This window comes from Propithecus coquereli, unplaced genomic scaffold (genome assembly GCF_000956105.1).
Source record: "Propithecus coquereli isolate 6110/MARCELLA unplaced genomic scaffold, Pcoq_1.0 Scaffold441, whole genome shotgun sequence".
Lineage (NCBI taxonomy): Eukaryota > Metazoa > Chordata > Mammalia > Primates > Indriidae > Propithecus > Propithecus coquereli.
In genome coordinates, this window is record NW_012150186.1 from 649,081 (window position 1) to 665,515 (window position 16,435).

General features: G+C 43.3%; 1 protein-coding gene across 2 annotated transcripts in view; it reads left to right on the forward strand.

Moving 5' to 3' along the window:
- GLI3 (GLI family zinc finger 3) overlaps window positions 1–16,435 on the forward strand; it is a 270,462-nt gene that overhangs the window by 209,799 nt on the left and 44,228 nt on the right. For both annotated transcript variants that reach the window (XM_012654529.1, XM_012654530.1), the window contains one exon: window positions 1,261–1,401. In XM_012654529.1, the coding sequence (XP_012509983.1) occupies window positions 1,261–1,401 (141 nt within the window). The remainder of the gene's footprint in view (window positions 1–1,260; window positions 1,402–16,435) is intronic.

Sequence of the window (16,435 nt, forward strand, 5' to 3'; positions counted from 1 at the left end):
CCTGGCCCCAAGCCTGAGCTGGGGCAGAGATTAGTATTGTTCCTTGCACTGACCACTTTCTTATTTTTTCATATTTGCTACTTCTCACTTGCCACGAGAGCCTGAGAACCAGAAAGGATCAAGCACAACCAATCTAACCTAAGGCTAGATTCTGGCCCTCCCAAAATCCTGAAAGGAGGAGTTTAGAAATTTCCATCTGGATTCTGCTTCTAGTCCCATAAAGTTTCTGGGCCTCAGTTTAGTACTTTGTAGGTTATGCCCGTAGCACCATCTCATGGGGCTCTTGTGCTTGACAAGAAGGAGTTCAGTGCTGTCATCAGGCTACGTTAGCCCAAACCTCAGGCTGCTTTAGCCCGAACTTCCTTTTCCGCAAGAACTTGGAGGATGGAATGAATTGGTGTCGTGGATTCTGAAATGGATCCTTCCTCTTGCATTGTGCTAGACAACAACCTTGCTGATTATACTTCAGTGCTGATACACAGTTTTTATCATCTAGCTCCAGATTGGGACCTGAATCTACACACCTAATTGTCTCCCAGAATTCTGGAAATTCTTTGCATTTGCATTGCTGTAAAGCTACTACTATAGCAGACTGGAAAGGACTATGCCCCTGAGGTTTAGGTGCTGTGGGAGGTTTTGGGCCTTGGAGATCAGAGGTTGACTCCAGAGGGCATTGTCCCTATAAAGTCCACAAAAGTACCTCATAGTCACCAACAGCAGGGTAAATAGAAGTACTAGTAAGCCATTTTCCTAAATTACAAAATTTAAGAATAAACAAATGGATATACTGAAAAGAATTAAAACAAGTAAACAAAATAGAAGAACCAGACTTTTGGGGAAAGACCTAATTCAGTTGCTTCTCTTGTGGATTTTGTCTTGTGTGTGTGTTTTGGGGGTTTTTTTAGGTTGTTTTTTAGATGACATTGGAGTTTATTTTCAGTTTTGTATTCAGGGCAGCAAAGTTTGGCCTCGGCTTTTTCTCATTATTATGACTTGGGCTGTTGTCTTGAATCACAAGCTAAAAATCTCAGAAGATGTATGTGGGAAATCTGAGAAAATGCACAGAAATGATTTTGTGTGTTTGACTTCTTTCATACACAAAACCCAACTGGTAGACCTGGGCTCTATTTTATTTTCATTGAAACATTGCATTAAGAGGAAAAAAAATCTAAATCAGGATTTTACGTTTTCTTCTTCCCTCCCATGGAGTCTGATTCTTTCTCCCTCTCTGCTCCCTTCCCCCCATCCCCTGCCTTTCAGGAACAGCCCGAAGGGACAACCCTAGTCAAGGAGGAAGGGGACAAAGATGAAAGCAAACAGGAGCCCGAAGTCATCTATGAGACCAACTGCCACTGGGAAGGCTGCACCAGGGAGTTCGACACCCAGGAGCAGCTTGTGCACGTGAGTGGAGGGTGTGCAGGAACTCGGCTTTACAACTCCATGACCCCTTCTGTGGAGGTCAGCTTCTCTGACCCCACACGGAGTCAAGTTTCTTAGCTAGCAGCACTGCAAACTGGAGAGGGCTTTATGACTTTCCGAGAATAAAGAAAACTCGGAGCCACAGTGCTTGACCTGTTCAGTCAGCTAAAGCTTAGTGTAAAATTCAATAAAGTCTTCAATAGAGAGTGTAATGACTCTGATCCTGTAAGCCAGAAAACACCATTTTGAGTTAGCGACTTTGATGGTTATTGAGTAATAGTAAGCTGGACATGAATTATTATTAACCTTTTAACCAAGTTTGATTCCCCTTCCAAGACGCAGTAACAATAGAAAAAATTGTCGGGGTGGGGGAATTCCATTTTTCCTCTCCCAAACCCTCAAAGCCAGAGGAATCTTCCGTGATTTTATGCGACCATTGGCACTGTGTATGAAGATAGGTAGCGCAGTTCCTTGACTTGAGGCCAGCCCTTGCGGGGTGAGTCGTGTCATGGAAAAAGTTATATGCGGTTTTAAATGTGTTTAATGATGTGTGTTTTTGAAAACTGCAGTGTGGTCAGATTGAGAACCACTCCTTCTCTTACCACACCAGGTTTAGAAGTCTTTTAATGACTCTCCTGTGCGTCGTTCTGAATGATGCGGCGCACACACAACCCCCACCCTCGCACCTCCGTCACCCGCGCTCGCTGTACCTGGCGCCTTCTCCCAAGGCCAGTGGAGCTTCCCTGGCAGGGGGGAACAGGGAAGGGCATTTAGATAATCAGCAATCAGAAGATACAGGTCCTGCAAATTCTGTGCAGAAGCACAGGGGCCTGTGGAGGCATTAAGGGTGGTTTGCTAACTCTGGCAGTTTCTCAAGCTTCTAATAGGATGGAAAATCTGACAGAGCAGCGCTTGTGGGGATTGGCTCCTTCCCTTCCACTCCCCTGAACTCTTCCCCCTTTCTCTCTCTCTTTTTCATTATCCACTCTCTTTTCTTTTACAGTAATTTCGTATTTTTGGATGATCTGTATTTTTTGATAACCCTGTTCCATTTAAACACTAAAATTATGAAGTCACTCTCATATCCCCCATGTGTCATAGGCTGCATGAGCTTTTGAAGTGTGTCTTCTGCCACTTAGCCCACCCTGTGTAATACGCGCACACAGATACACAGTTACATTGTGGTGTTAAATACACAGTTTCCAGGTTTTGAGATCCGTTATATAGCGAATGTTTTGAGGACTTAACATGACATCAGCAGAGTCCCCCCCACCCATTTCTTTTTTAATCATGTCTCCTTGTAATTGTAGAGGAAGAATTATACATTTCTGAGCACAGCAAAAAACTAGAAAGTCAAATGTTTTTAATTAAGTTATATTTCCAGATTTTTCCACGAACTTAATTTGATTCTTTCTCTTTAATTTGTTGCAAGTGTTATTTTTAAGCCAAGCCTGACTTAATGGCCCTTTATTCTTGCTGACTGTTTTAATGGAAACCACAAAGACACTGTAATACTCAGGAGGAAAAAAAAGTTTGGAATTTTTCTTTTAATATGGGGGAAACACTCCCAAAGAGTAGCATGTGCTGTGAATATCCTCAGCGATATAATGAGTGAACAACATACACGAAGAGAATTGTTTGTGTAAAAGCTGCCATCGTAGAAAAGATGTTGGCAGTGCTGCTCACTTTTAAAAATATCTATCCTTCTGAGGAATGATGCAGTCTCATAATGCCTTTTTGGAGGATGAGTCATCGTCGTTTCCAAGGAGGGCTGGCTAATGGGTCCAGGCATTATCAGATGAAGAATGATGTAGGAGCGTATTCTAAATCCATGTTTATAAATGAACTGCCCTCCTTATAAAAGGCCAGGTTTGAGGTAACGTTTTTGAGGGTGTGGTAGTAACTTAACCCCTTTACCTCCTAGACACTTTTAAAAGATAGTGAAATTGCAGGTATTTGAATTTAATCTCAGTGGCCAAAGGTCTCTAATGGTATTTTAAAAGAGATACCTTTTAAAAGATACTGATATTTTAAAAGACAGTCGTTATAAGGGAAGCCTGCTTAAACTAATGACTAAAGTAGCACCATATTGTCTGTTCTATGGAAACTATCTTTAAAAAATATGAATGAACACATATACAGTGGAATTTTTTTATTCCAAATTAGCTAGAAGAAATTCATGTCAAGATTAGAAGAAAATGCAACGTGTTACCTTTACTATATTAATTTTAGTCTGAGACAAATTCTATAAGTAAACTTAACTAAGTGAATTAAAAATTATAATTTACAGCAATATAAATAAAGACACTAGTTTATATCACTTATTTTCCACTTTTTTCCTCATTGTCTGAAATGTAGAAATTCCAAATTTGTGTGTTTAAGTGGATTTTACATTGCGTGACACATAGGTACCTTTGTACGCGTGAGTGTAACTGTTAGCATTGTGGTGGCCTGGTCTAGAATAGGTGCTTTATATTTTGTCGATTGAAGGAATAGCTACTTTAAGTCCACCTAATTACTTTGGTGGCAGGTAGAATAAATACCAGTTGCTAAAACCACATCTTTGGGGGCAGAGGGAAGCATTAACAGTTTCCATTCCTGTGACTTTCCTTGGCGAGAGGACATTTTGTGAATTAGTTGAATTTTCATGCCACATACAACCAAGAGGCAAGGTGTTAAACCATTCTGATGCTCTGCCTTATTTATAGCCGTGACCCATTCTTTTCCCCTCTTACAGTTAATAGAAAGATTCATGATTCTTCATGGTTGTCTATCTAGTGTCTGACAGTCCCGACTGCCTGCTAAAGCAAGTCACTATCTATAATTGATATCCTTCCGGGGAATAGGGTGCTGGCTGCAATTGAAGGGCTTTGCTGAAAGCTCTTAAATCCTGACAAGTTCTCCCCTTGTTCTGGTTCAGTCGCTGAGATGCACGGCTGGAATTCCGGAGTTATTTGAACTTGGTGCAGAAGGGAGACATGTGTTTCACATTAGCAAATCACAAAGTTGAAGAGGAGAATTAGGAACTCGGCTGACTTTGCCCGCCAGGTAGTCTCATTTCCAGCGTAATGCACTCCATGTACTCTTGAAAAGATTACCTCGTGCGTTACTGTCCGAACAGATGGGCTAAATATTGCCTTTCCCTTCCCTTCTCCTTTATTTCAAGCCCCCCTCCTTCTCCAGTTATGTGTTTATTCTAGGTTGCTGCTTGGGTCTTTATCACTGGGATATTTAATTAATTCCTCTTCCCTGCAAGATAATTATAATTGGGCTTAGTTACTCTCAAGCTAGTATTAACTTTGCCATCCATTTACTTCTGTGACCAGAAGCTAAGAAGATACACGCGTATTTTTCTTAACTGAGTTTTTCCTGTACTTTGTCCCTTTCTTGGTGTCAGTTAAAACAGAAGGGAACAAGAAAGCAAGAGGGGCATATAGAATAAAAATGAACTTCAAGTACATTTGATTAAGACCAAATTTATTATTGATTTGTCAGGATACAAGTTTTTCTTCTCTTGACATCTGAAAGGCACATATTCTAACATTGCAAAATAAGTTGAAAGCGCACACATTTTTTCTTCGATTTTAAATTAATCAAACCCTCTTTTTGTTGTTGTGCATTTATTACAAAAGACATGAATGTTACATTTAAATGTGTTTCTGAAAGTCGTAGAATGTCGGTTCTCAAAGTGTGATTTGGTTTCGCTTTTGCTTTTGCTTATGTTAACTGGTTTAGCTTGTGTTGTTACATAAAACAACTCAGCCTGGCTTTTCTCATGGATGAGGGATGCTTTCCATCCTTACTGAGAGCCATCTCCCTCTAGTTTGAATCTTGTCCCAGAAGTAAGTTCCATCTTTGGCTCTTTGATGGTTGAGGCGTCTGAAATACGCACAGCATGCAGCACACATTGGTCTCGGGTTCCCGAAACCTGCACACTCTGTGAATGACATTGTGTATACTACCACTGTTTTGAGAGGCTTTTTTGAAAAAGGAAAAGGAATAAGTGGAAGGAACTTTTATCTCAGTGTGGAGTCATCACTGATGAGTGGCTAGTTATGCTTGAAAACATCAATGCTGAGATAGAATAAAAATAGTATAATCACTATACCTCGTGTCCACCTGTTTACCTCTGCAATTCCTTGCCCTCAATTTCAACAGTCTAACCCTCTATTTCTGTCTAAGAAGTAACACACATAATATTCCTCGCAAAGGTCTTTAAAAAGTCAGATTCTTTTTTAAGAGTTTTATTCCCCAGCCCATTCCCTAGCAGAATGACCTGCAGAGTCCCTTGGCAATAATACTGGGGCATGTGGTCTTTTACCTGTGGGGCAGAGCCACGGAGAACTTACGATGTATTTATATTAGCATCCCGCTTCGACTGGGTGGCATTTAAGTCTCTGTAATCCTCCATTTGTGTCTTTTAAGCGTTGTGTCAAAAATTCACCTTTTTGTAGAGTGATTAACCACCTACTTGGGTTTTAAATGCTTTCATATGCTGCAAATTTTGATCTTTAAAAGCAGGCTGAAGTTTCCTTTATCAGAAGAATACAGTTATAATCACCTTTGCTGCCATTTGGAAACAGATTCTGTACATCAGCAGCATGAAAATGAAAGGCTTTCTTTTTACTATCATACAGATTTAGATATAAAGAAAGCACATCTAATTTGTGAAGAATTGATGTATCCGTAGAAACGCGAGGAAGAGTTAGGATGTGAAGACATTATTTTTGTGTTAATACCATGATCCTACATTTGCATTTTAAATGTTTTCCATCTAATTTTGATCCCTTTGCTAAAGTTGCATTGTATATCCTTACCTAAGAGAAAATTGAGTTTAAGATGTGATAGCGGTCTCAGATAGGAGGCAGAAATTAGTTTTGTGTGCATATAAAACCTAAAACGGATGAGTAGAGATTTTGATCTTATTTTCCCTACATGGAGTTGCTAGTTAATTTAGTTAACTCTAATTATTTGGAAACATGGCATGTAAAATATAGACTAAGAGCTACAAACTTCAAAGCCATCCTTTGACAATTTTGCCTTAAGGGTCACATTCTCTTTAAAGTTGCTGACTAAATTGCACCTGCAGAAATTGTTCCCATAAAGAGACATTTCGGAGATCAGACCAAGTGTGTATAAGGGGCATGTGGCCCACCCGCTACAGCCCCCCAGGCCCAGCTGGATTTCTGAGTGGCAGCCCCATCTCTGCCCTGACTCTTGGGATGACCTCCTTGGAACCATTTGACCCTTTAGAATGTTATTTTCTCACTTATCATACTGTGAAACAGCCGTGAAAATAAACGCTGTCCCCAACGTCCAAGGCCAAGCAGAGATCACATGCAGTAGGCCTAATGAGAAACAGACAGAGGGTCTGAAAGAGGTCACTCTGTCGCTCGTTGTTTTATGTGTGTGTGTTTTGCAGGGCTGAGAGGGGGAGGAGAATGCTGCGGCACTTGGTGTTTGTGGTTTTTGTGTGTTAGCCTCGAGGCTTATTTTATATTAATTGTTGCTAAACTGGGACAAACACTTGACTGAAGCGAGGAGACCCCCTCGTGTTCCCCAGTTCGTCTGCCGGATAGGACTTAGCCAAGATATTTCACCTCCTTCAACGTGTTTTAGTCAAAGCAAGTGAAGGATTTGAATTACATAGAGTTGCATGGTCCTTAGGATAGGGGTGGCCAACAGGTTTCCTCTCAGGTGCCAACTTCGTGGCCAGCAGCCATGTGGAGAGCTGTGCTCAGCCTGGGAGGGAGGCTGCGGGTGGACTGGGGTGGGGATGCTACAGTCAGTTAGGGACGACTGCCCCCAGGTGGAGTTTAGGAGGACGCAGTGTTCATAGCCCCTGAACTATTTCATCAAATTCTTTACCCGAGTAATTGTTTCTGCCATTTGGGGAGCGTTTTCCTGTTGCAAGCATTTTGATTGGTTCTTAGAGATACCTTAGGTAAGATTCTGGATCCTGCCTGTGATCAGTCTGCTGGAATGTTCTGCATGGACCCAGTTCACACAGGGAGATGAGGAGTGCTCTGGGCTGGGCTGCATACCTCATTTGAATGTACTTGTCTGCAACGGGGGTTGCCGGCATAGTGTTTCCTCCTGTTGATTAGGGAGAGGATGAGCCAACAGGAGCAGACCAGCCATTTGCTCAGCTGTTCTTCCTGAGAAGATGGGCAGAGCCGTGGTGGTGCCCGCAGCCCCAGCTGTGTACAGGCATGGGACTGATACCCTCAAGGACTTGATGGTCTACCTGGGAGGGGGAGGTAAGGACACATAAAAGCGTAGTACACAATATGGGGCAGGATGTAATGGAGCCATCATGTGTAGTTGAGTTCCTGGAGACTCTGAAGAGGGGTACGGTAAAAGGCTTCTGGGAACCAGGTGGGAAATACGGCTAGAGTCAAAGCAAGTCAGGCAGGCAACCCATGAGGCCTGATGATGATGATGATGATTTTTCTGTGAGAAGAAATAGCACCCAATCTGAAAGAACACGTTTCCTTACCGTTGTCACTCTGTGTCAGTACAGCGTGAGTGAGTTTCAAAGCTGATGGACCTGGGGTTCAAGGCCTGTTCTCCCCGCAGACACGTCACATTCCCCCTGTGACCCTCAATTTCATACATACATCTGTGAAGTATTCATCACATAAAATGGTGAGGGAATTAGCAAAAAAAAAAAAAAAAGATAATAGTTAGTGATTTTCCTTATAAAAGAGAAAAATGTTGGACATATTCAGAGGCTGCTCTATCCCTGCGTGTCACCTATAAAGACATGGGTTAGGTTGGTATTCAGGTAGTGTTTGAGTTGGTGTGTCAGCATGAAACGAATAATTGCATAAAGATGTCCACTAGGCCCCAAGTTCATGAAGCACTACAAGGGACGAACTAAAGAAATCTCTGGGAATCTTTGACTATAGGTTCCTCCTTGCTCTGCTGTGGGCTATGTTGAGATTCAGTGTCTTCCTATTCATGTGTTCTGGTGCTCTAAATCCTTTTGGAAATTGTCGTTAGTGATTCCCCACATCAAGGCTGATCAACTGTAGCACACAGGGGCAGATCGTTCTGCGTTGGTGGGGCCGGGTTCTGTGGGGTGGGGCTCTGTCCTGTGTGTTGTAAGATGTTTAGCTGCATCCTTGACCTTTAGATGCCAGTAGATGCCATAGTGTCAACCAAAAATGTCTCCAGATTTTGTCAAATGTCCCCTGGGGGACAGAATTGCCCCCAGTTCTGCCCTAAATTTTCCTTTTGTAGTGTGGAGGGAGGGGGAAAGATAAGAAAAACAAAAAATAAATTTGTGATTAAAGAAAAAGTTTCTCCTGCTTAAATGTACTTTAGAATGTTAAGATTAAAAAGAAAAGATTACCTCATTAAAATGTCTCTAGCAAAAAGCTATTTAAATATACCTGTGTGTGTGTGTGTGTGTATGTGTGTGTGTATGTATGTATGTAAACTGGTAGAGCTTAATTTAAAAACCACCTTTGCCAAGGTTAGGCACTCGGTTCTCAGCGAGGCCTGTAACCAGCCAACCCCTATTGCTTGGTGGAGAAACTCCATCATGTTTCTGTTGTAGCCCAAGGAAGAAGTCACTCAGACTCCAACTTCTGAGATCATGGCAAGGGCTCCTGCCTTGACATAAAACAGAGTTCTAGGAACAGAAAACAGTTTTCTAATGCAAGGACTTCTTTGAGATTCAGGGACATTTAGGCTTCTCTGGGATTAGCCAGATACTACCACAGATGAAATTTTTTTCCCTGGAACAATTAATGTCAGGAAGAGAAGAGAACTGTAAGTGGCATATCCTCAAGAGATTATGCATAAGCCAAGGCCTGAAATTCACACCAACTCCACCCCAACTCCACCCAGTTACCAGTAAAGCAGCATTAATCAGTGAGTGGGGAATGGACAGAAAGCTGGACAGCGTGTTGGAGATCTGTCTTTTATTTCTACATCCGCCAAAAGCTGTTTCTGACTTTAAGTCTCCCTGCACCTTCAATCCTCAGTGTCTCATCTGTAAAGTGGAGATAATAATATCCTTTCTGCTTTTCTCACAGGATTTTTAAATTTGTTCTTTGTGAGGATAGAATGAGATCTAATGGAAGTGCTTTATAAGCTAGAAAGCATTATTCAAACATAAGGAAGAACAGAATCCCTGGGACATAGTACTAAAAAACCCAATTAACTAAAAAGTGGAGAGATTAAGGAGATTTTATATGAAAATGAAGAAATAGTAATAAGTAGACCATTGATTTGGTTGTGTGGGCTGACCTATGTAGGCTGTTAATCTTGCATGCTGACTTGGCTGCTAGTGGTCATCACCACCACCTGGTGGCCACTACACAAATTGCAGGCACAGTGTCTAAAAGAAAAAGGCCTTATACATGGCAGCCCTAGGGAGCTGCCGTCGAGGGAAGTGGGGGGACAAGACCTGACACACACATCTTCTATGTCTGTCCCTTTGCGTAAGGGGAACATATAGGGCAGGCTGTTCTGAGTACTATACATGTACAAGCAGGGCAGTGGGAAAACAAGTAAGGTGAAGGTATGACAGAAAGATCTCCTAGAGATTGGGTTTGAACATGATCTTGAATAAATAGGTGGATTTAAACAGAGGAAGACCATTGCAGGGGGGTGTTAGGGATTCTTTGTTGAGAAGACAGCAGAAAGAAGTTAATGGATGCAGAAGGTATTAGAGAATTTTATCTATGATTTTGGCTAATATAATAAAAGGTTTGAGTTCTTAACATGTCTTTGAATTGGAAATATAATTGCAAAATGATTCATTTTATGCTTTTTGGCTGAAAAGTGGTAAGCAATGCAGTTAGAGCAGAACCAAAGTGTGTCTGGGAGGCAGAAGGGTAGTGGGAGATGAGATTATAGAATAGAGCAGCACCGTGTCATGGGAGATGAGATGGCTTGACTAGAAGTCTGACTTTTATTCCAGATGGAAAAAGGAGAATTGAATGTTTTTGATGAGAAAAATGGCTTGAGCCAGCATAAGCTTTAGAGAGATTGGATCTGAGCTTTGCAAAGCCCCAGAAGTTGCAAGTACCATATATTGAAGAAGGCAAGGGTAGGGTAGGTGGGACAAAAAATGAGACTCTATAGTGCAAATTATTTTTTTAATTATTTTTTAAAACGTTGGAGGATAGCTTGAAGATATTTTACAATTACAGTTTTGGCAGCTGATGTGATTGTTGCAGATAATGTTCAGAGAGAAGTCAGAAGTTTCAGGGTTGCTGGCTGAGCACCTGGGAGGTGGTTTTGCCCGTGGAACTCCTGTCTCCTGCTGTGTGACCTCAGGCTCTTTACCTAAGGGTTCTAGGATTCTGTTATCTCTCTTTATTTTATTTTATTTATTTATTTTTGAGACAGGGTCTTACTCTGTCCCCGGGCTAGAGTGCAGTGGTATCATAGGTCACTGTAACCTCAAACTCCTGTGCTCAAGTGATCCTCCTGCTGCAGTCTTCTAAGTAGCTGGGAGTACAGGCATGTGTCACCACGTCCAGCTAATTTTTCTATTTTTTGTAGAAATGGGGTCTCACTCTTGCTTACGCTGGTCTCCAACTCCTGGCCTCAAGCAATCCTCCTGTCTGGGCCTCTCAAAGTGCTAGGATTACTGGTGTGAGCCACCTTGCCTGGCCTGTTAGCTCTCTTTCAAATAGGATTATCAGGGTTGTTAGGAGAATTATCTCTGATAACTTGGGGAAGATACCTGCAGTGCTAGTCAAGTTTTTAAGGCCAATTAGTAATGCTTTTTGGGGGATTATCATCATTTTCCTTTTTTCATTCTTTTGTGCAGAATAAGGTGTGCCTTATTTTCTAGTTATGAATACACAGTCTTGAGTTCTGAAAGTGTCTTCCCAATCAGCAAAACAAAACTGCGCTCGCTGGCTTCTGTTAGATTCCCAGGATTGTTTTGGGTGGGCCATCTCCCGGCCAGCATAACCTCCCAGTCTAGTCTCATCTGCTTCCTGCTTTCTCCAGCCTACCTAAACAGACATGGTGTTTCATGAGGCACTACCTTGTGCTTCAGCTCATGTGACATGTCCCAAGAAGGTGTCCAGGGCAGGCTGGAGAGCCCTGGTTCATGAGGAGCAGGTCTTTCCTGGCGGCTTTTCCTGGGGGCAGGGAAAGTTCTCACACCTTCCTCTGGTGTGGTTTCTCCTGCAAGATAAAGTAGTCAAGCCACTGCCCTCCCTGTATTCCTCCTTGTGTTTAGCAGAGATAAACTTCACTGCAGTCTCAGTACTGGGCCATTTGGCTTCTGGCAGCAGCTTTAATTGGTAAAATGCAGATTTTTTTTTCTTGATCAAGAGGGGATTATTCTTGTTATCAGTCCAGAGCATCTTATTTCAAGATGAAAAGCCTTTACGGAATTACAGATGCCAGCCCTTGTACAAAGCTTTTTGGCGATTGACAACTCAAAGAGAAAGTATGATTTATTAGCCTATAATGGCTAACCCTGAGCAATGGTCCAGGTCCCACTGATTTGCGAAATTGCTTAATGCGAGCTACGTTTTTATGCCACTCGAGCCTTGGGTTACTCAAATAAACTTAGAGTCTACGTTACATGAAATGCTCTGGGAGAGGAAAAAAGAAAAGGGAGGGAGGAGAGGAGAAAGGTGGACTCTAAAATCCATCTTGGTGGTGCCTTTACAGTAGTTTGGCTGATAAGCCGGCAGAGGAAAGATTAATAACGAGGCTTGTCGCTATCAGTACCTGCTTGTCGATTCTCTGTAACAGGGCTGTCTGTTCAGCATGGAAATTATTGATTAAATAAAAATTGCTATTAGATTGTGATGTGATCCATAATCACAAACAATGGTGGACATTCCTCTTTCAGATCCCCAGCCATGCATCAAGTTCTTTCTTTTTTTCCCTCGCCGTAATTTATATCGCGCTGACACCTGGGCTCGTTCGGTTTATCCTTTCTGCTCCGAGGCGTGAGCGGTGTGGAGTGGCAGGACGTGGAGGAGGAAGGGAGGAGAAGGGACGGCCCTGCTCGGGCATGGCCAGCTTATTCCCTGGGCTACAGTGAAAACACTGTGATCAAATACACATCACATAGAGTTTACCATTTTGGCCATTTTGAGGTGCACAATTCAGTGGCGTTTAGCACACTCACGGCGCGGCGCAACCATCAGCACAATCTGGTTCCCAGACATTTTCATCACCCCACAGGGTTACTCTGCACCCATTATACAGTCACCTCCCGTCCCCCTCCCACCCCCGGGGCCCTGAGAACCGCTGGTCTGTCTGCTGTCGCTGTGGGTTTGTCTATTCCAGACATTTCATATAAATGGAATCATACAATATGTAACCTTTTGTGTCTGTCTTTTTTCATTTAGTACAACGTTTTCAAGGCTCATTCGTGCTGTGGCATGTGTCAGTGCTTTCTTCCTTTTTATGGCTGAATAATACTCCGTTGTGTGGCTGTGTCACATTTTGTTTATCCATGCATATGTTGATGGGCATTTGGGTTTATTGTGTTACAAACATTCACATACAAGTTTTTGCTTGAACACCTATTTCAATTCTTTTGGAGAGTTTTTTCAATCCCTATGAGTGGGATTGCTTGGCCATGTGGTAACTCTCTGTTTAACTTATTTGAGAAACTGCCAGACTTACAGCAGATTTTAAGCTGTCTTGTCTAGGCTCTGCCTTTTCAGGTGGTCTCACCTCCGCCTTCATTAGCCTCCTAGAAGCACCCGCGGTTCTGCCTGCCTTAGCACTGCGCCCCTCGCCTGGGTCCTGCCTGCCTTCCCCGAGGCCAGGCTCCGGCCGGCTGCAGTGCCCTGCAGCATCACCATCTGTGACACACAGGCATCACCCAGCAGATAGCTCCACATAGCCACTGTGGCTGCTTTTTCCCCAAACGGGGTCAGAATGTTTTGGACAAATGCAAAGACCGAATAGTCAAGACACTAGGTTAGGTGGGCTTAGACGAGTAAAGTAGACTGCTAGGTTGACCAAGTTTTATTTCCAAATGGTGATTTGGATGAAAGGGGGTGTAGTTCATGCTCTGTGTGGTAGGAATGAACATAATTAATTCTCTTTCAATAGCTAGTTTGTGTGTCCTCCTTGCTGGACATCACTGTTGTGGTCCCTCCTAATTGTAGAATCTTAAAAATGACCTAACCAACTACAGTGAGGTCTAGAAAGGCTAAGAAACTTATTTAAGGCCACTAACCTCATTAGTGAGTGGTTTGCTACTGATAAATTAGTTTACTCATACACAAGTCGTACTGTTTTTAATTGCTGCTGGGTGCATAAAATGAAGGTCTGGTCTTTAAACTTCCTTAGCTATCTGTGCACTTTACCATCCACCACTCCACGCGTCTCACCCCTTCCCCCAACAAAGACAGTCCTCTTCCCTCTCCATTCCACACCAAGTTGCCTCAGGTTGGCTGTTTTCCCCGTATGTTTATTGCAAGTGGAATACCATTAAAAGTAAATAAAACTCTTCATTGCAAACTTGACACCCCTTTATCAAAACACAGGTGAAAATCAGGTACTCCTCCAGGACAGACCCTCCCCACACAGGCTGCAACTTATGAACCCATCCAGAACATGTGTCTGGCTCTCGCTTTTGAGACATAAGTACTACTGATCATACTAAACTTAAGGCTGGAAGCAACACTTGGAGAAGACAGAACTTTTGGAACTTGAAACTCTGAGCTCTGGATCCCCACTGCCACCCCGTAGCCCTGCTGTATTTACCGGTTTCGCTGTAAGCTGTAGCGCTTCAGTGGAGAGAAGCAAAGATGAGACTTTGGGGGGTGGGGGTGGCGATAGCTAGCAGATCGCACCAGGCGCCTCGTGTAGGCACAGTGTCGGCTGCAGAGCCCAGCGCAGAGTGTAAATCCAGGCTTCCCGGTGGCCTCAGTTTAATAGCAAGAGACTCCAGAGAAAGTACAGTGAGAGAGCTGAAGGTCACTCAGGAAAGCCACTTTGAGCAATCACACATCATCTAAGGAAGAAAACACAAAGTACGAAAGACGAGGGTCCCAGTGGAATTCTTTGGTGAGGTTAGACACATACGGAAGGTGGAAACAAAGTAAATCTGTGGAAATAAGAAAAAGCCAGTGACACGGACTTAGCAGGCCACATCTGATCTCCCGGGGTTGCTGAGGCACGCTGGTGGCCACGAGACGGGGTGCTGGGGGCTGGGAATGGCAGGGCACGTCCTTGGAACGAGTGAATGGTTTAGAATGGACAGATGGCAATGGGAGCAAACAGCCGCCTTCCTCCTGGATTGCTCTTGTCTTTTGTGTTGTTCTGAGTGAAGATCACTCGTTCATTTTGTTATTCATTTGGAACGAGAGACGGAGGGGACAGAGATGACTCCGACGAGGCCTGTCCTCCTGAGCCTTCCCACCCTCTAGGGGCAGCAGGCAGGTGGAGACAAGTGTCCGTCCAGCTGAACGGGAGTCGATCCTTGGCTGGCAAAGGGGATCAGAGGCCACCAGTGAGTGTCCACATCTGTGGAGCAGATGGGACTGGCTGCTCCCGGGGGACTGACCTTGCTCACAAATGTAACCGTGAACCAATGTCGGGAATTTTTGATCAATTATAAAGCAAGGGTGATGTGCTGGGAGAGACTGAAGGTGGTGAATGTCATTCTGAACTTTAGGGGGCAAGAAAATGAATTCTAAACATGACAAGCAGAGGGTTTCAAGTCAGTTCTAGAGAAAACTGCATTTTATTGTTAAAAGTTCGTTGTCCTATTACAAAATGAAATAGTCATCACTGGGACCCTCTGGCTTCACCAAGAGAAGGATCGCACTAGACCAGGCTGATGTTTTCTTTGACATATCATGAGACCGATTGGTTAGGAAAATCCTGTAAATATGTGAGGTTGGAACGTGAGCAAAACACTTGATAAGCAACCACGGCAAAGGCAGAGAAGGATGGTTGTGTTAAACAGCAGTTAGGAGTTGGAGGCGCCAGCCAAGGGAGCTGTTTCTAGAAGCATGCTGCTGGCCTTGGACTCCGGCCTTGTTTTGCTGCTTCACAATTTGGTGTGTTTGTTTCCAGGATGAAGTGGTGGAATGCAATTATCATCAAAGTTGTTTATGAGGAATTTTCATATCCAGTTAATGACTGAATCAAGGTCCTCAAAGATCTTGAAAAATCAAAAAACTGAAATAGTTCCAAGGAGATTAAAAATGATGATAACAACATAAGACCTTTAATTAACTATAAATTCACTACTACAAGGCAAAGAGATTTGCTACCAAACCTGGCTAATGTGATTCTCAACTATAGAAACAGAAGTACACTATTAAGTTCGTGCTCAAACTATTTCTGGAAAAGAACACTTAGCCTGGCGTTCCACATTCTAAAGATGTACTGATTCATAGGCATTGGATCAGGTAGAGAGAGCTAAGCGTGCCTTGTTAAGACTGGTTCAGAGAACAAGGAAAGAGTGTGCCCCTATAGTCCCAGCTGCTCAGGAGGCTGAAGCGGGAGGATCGCTTGAGCCCAGGAGTTGAGGCTGCAGCAAGCTGTGATCACTGCACTCCAGCCTGGTCGTCTCTAAAAAAATAAATAACAAGAACAAAACCAGGGAAGCAAAGTTGTAGGGGTTGAGGGTTAGGCAGCGAGAGCCAGTGGGAGGGCACAATAACTGCCTTCTAATATTTGAGGGTGGATGGCTGTCTTGTAGAAGCTGGACCTTGTCTGTCTTCAGTGTGCGGATCATAGGTGCAATGCATGGAAACCATGGGGAGACAGATCTCAGCTTGATGTAAGGAAAACCGATTGAACCACGAGAGCCAGCCAAAATGCTGCCCGAGGGAAAAGGGAGTTTCTGTACTGGAATGCGAGGCATTTAAATTGGACACCACTGGGCACGGGGCACGGGGTATTATAGAGGTAATTCAGAGCATCCAGTGGGTTCCTGGACTAGATGAACTCTCAGTCCCTCTCAAACCTGAGTGAAATTCTTTTATATTGTAGAAGTTTCTTGCAAGCCAATTACATGCCTCTGTTCAAAGGAGGGAAGATTGGCGTTTGTACT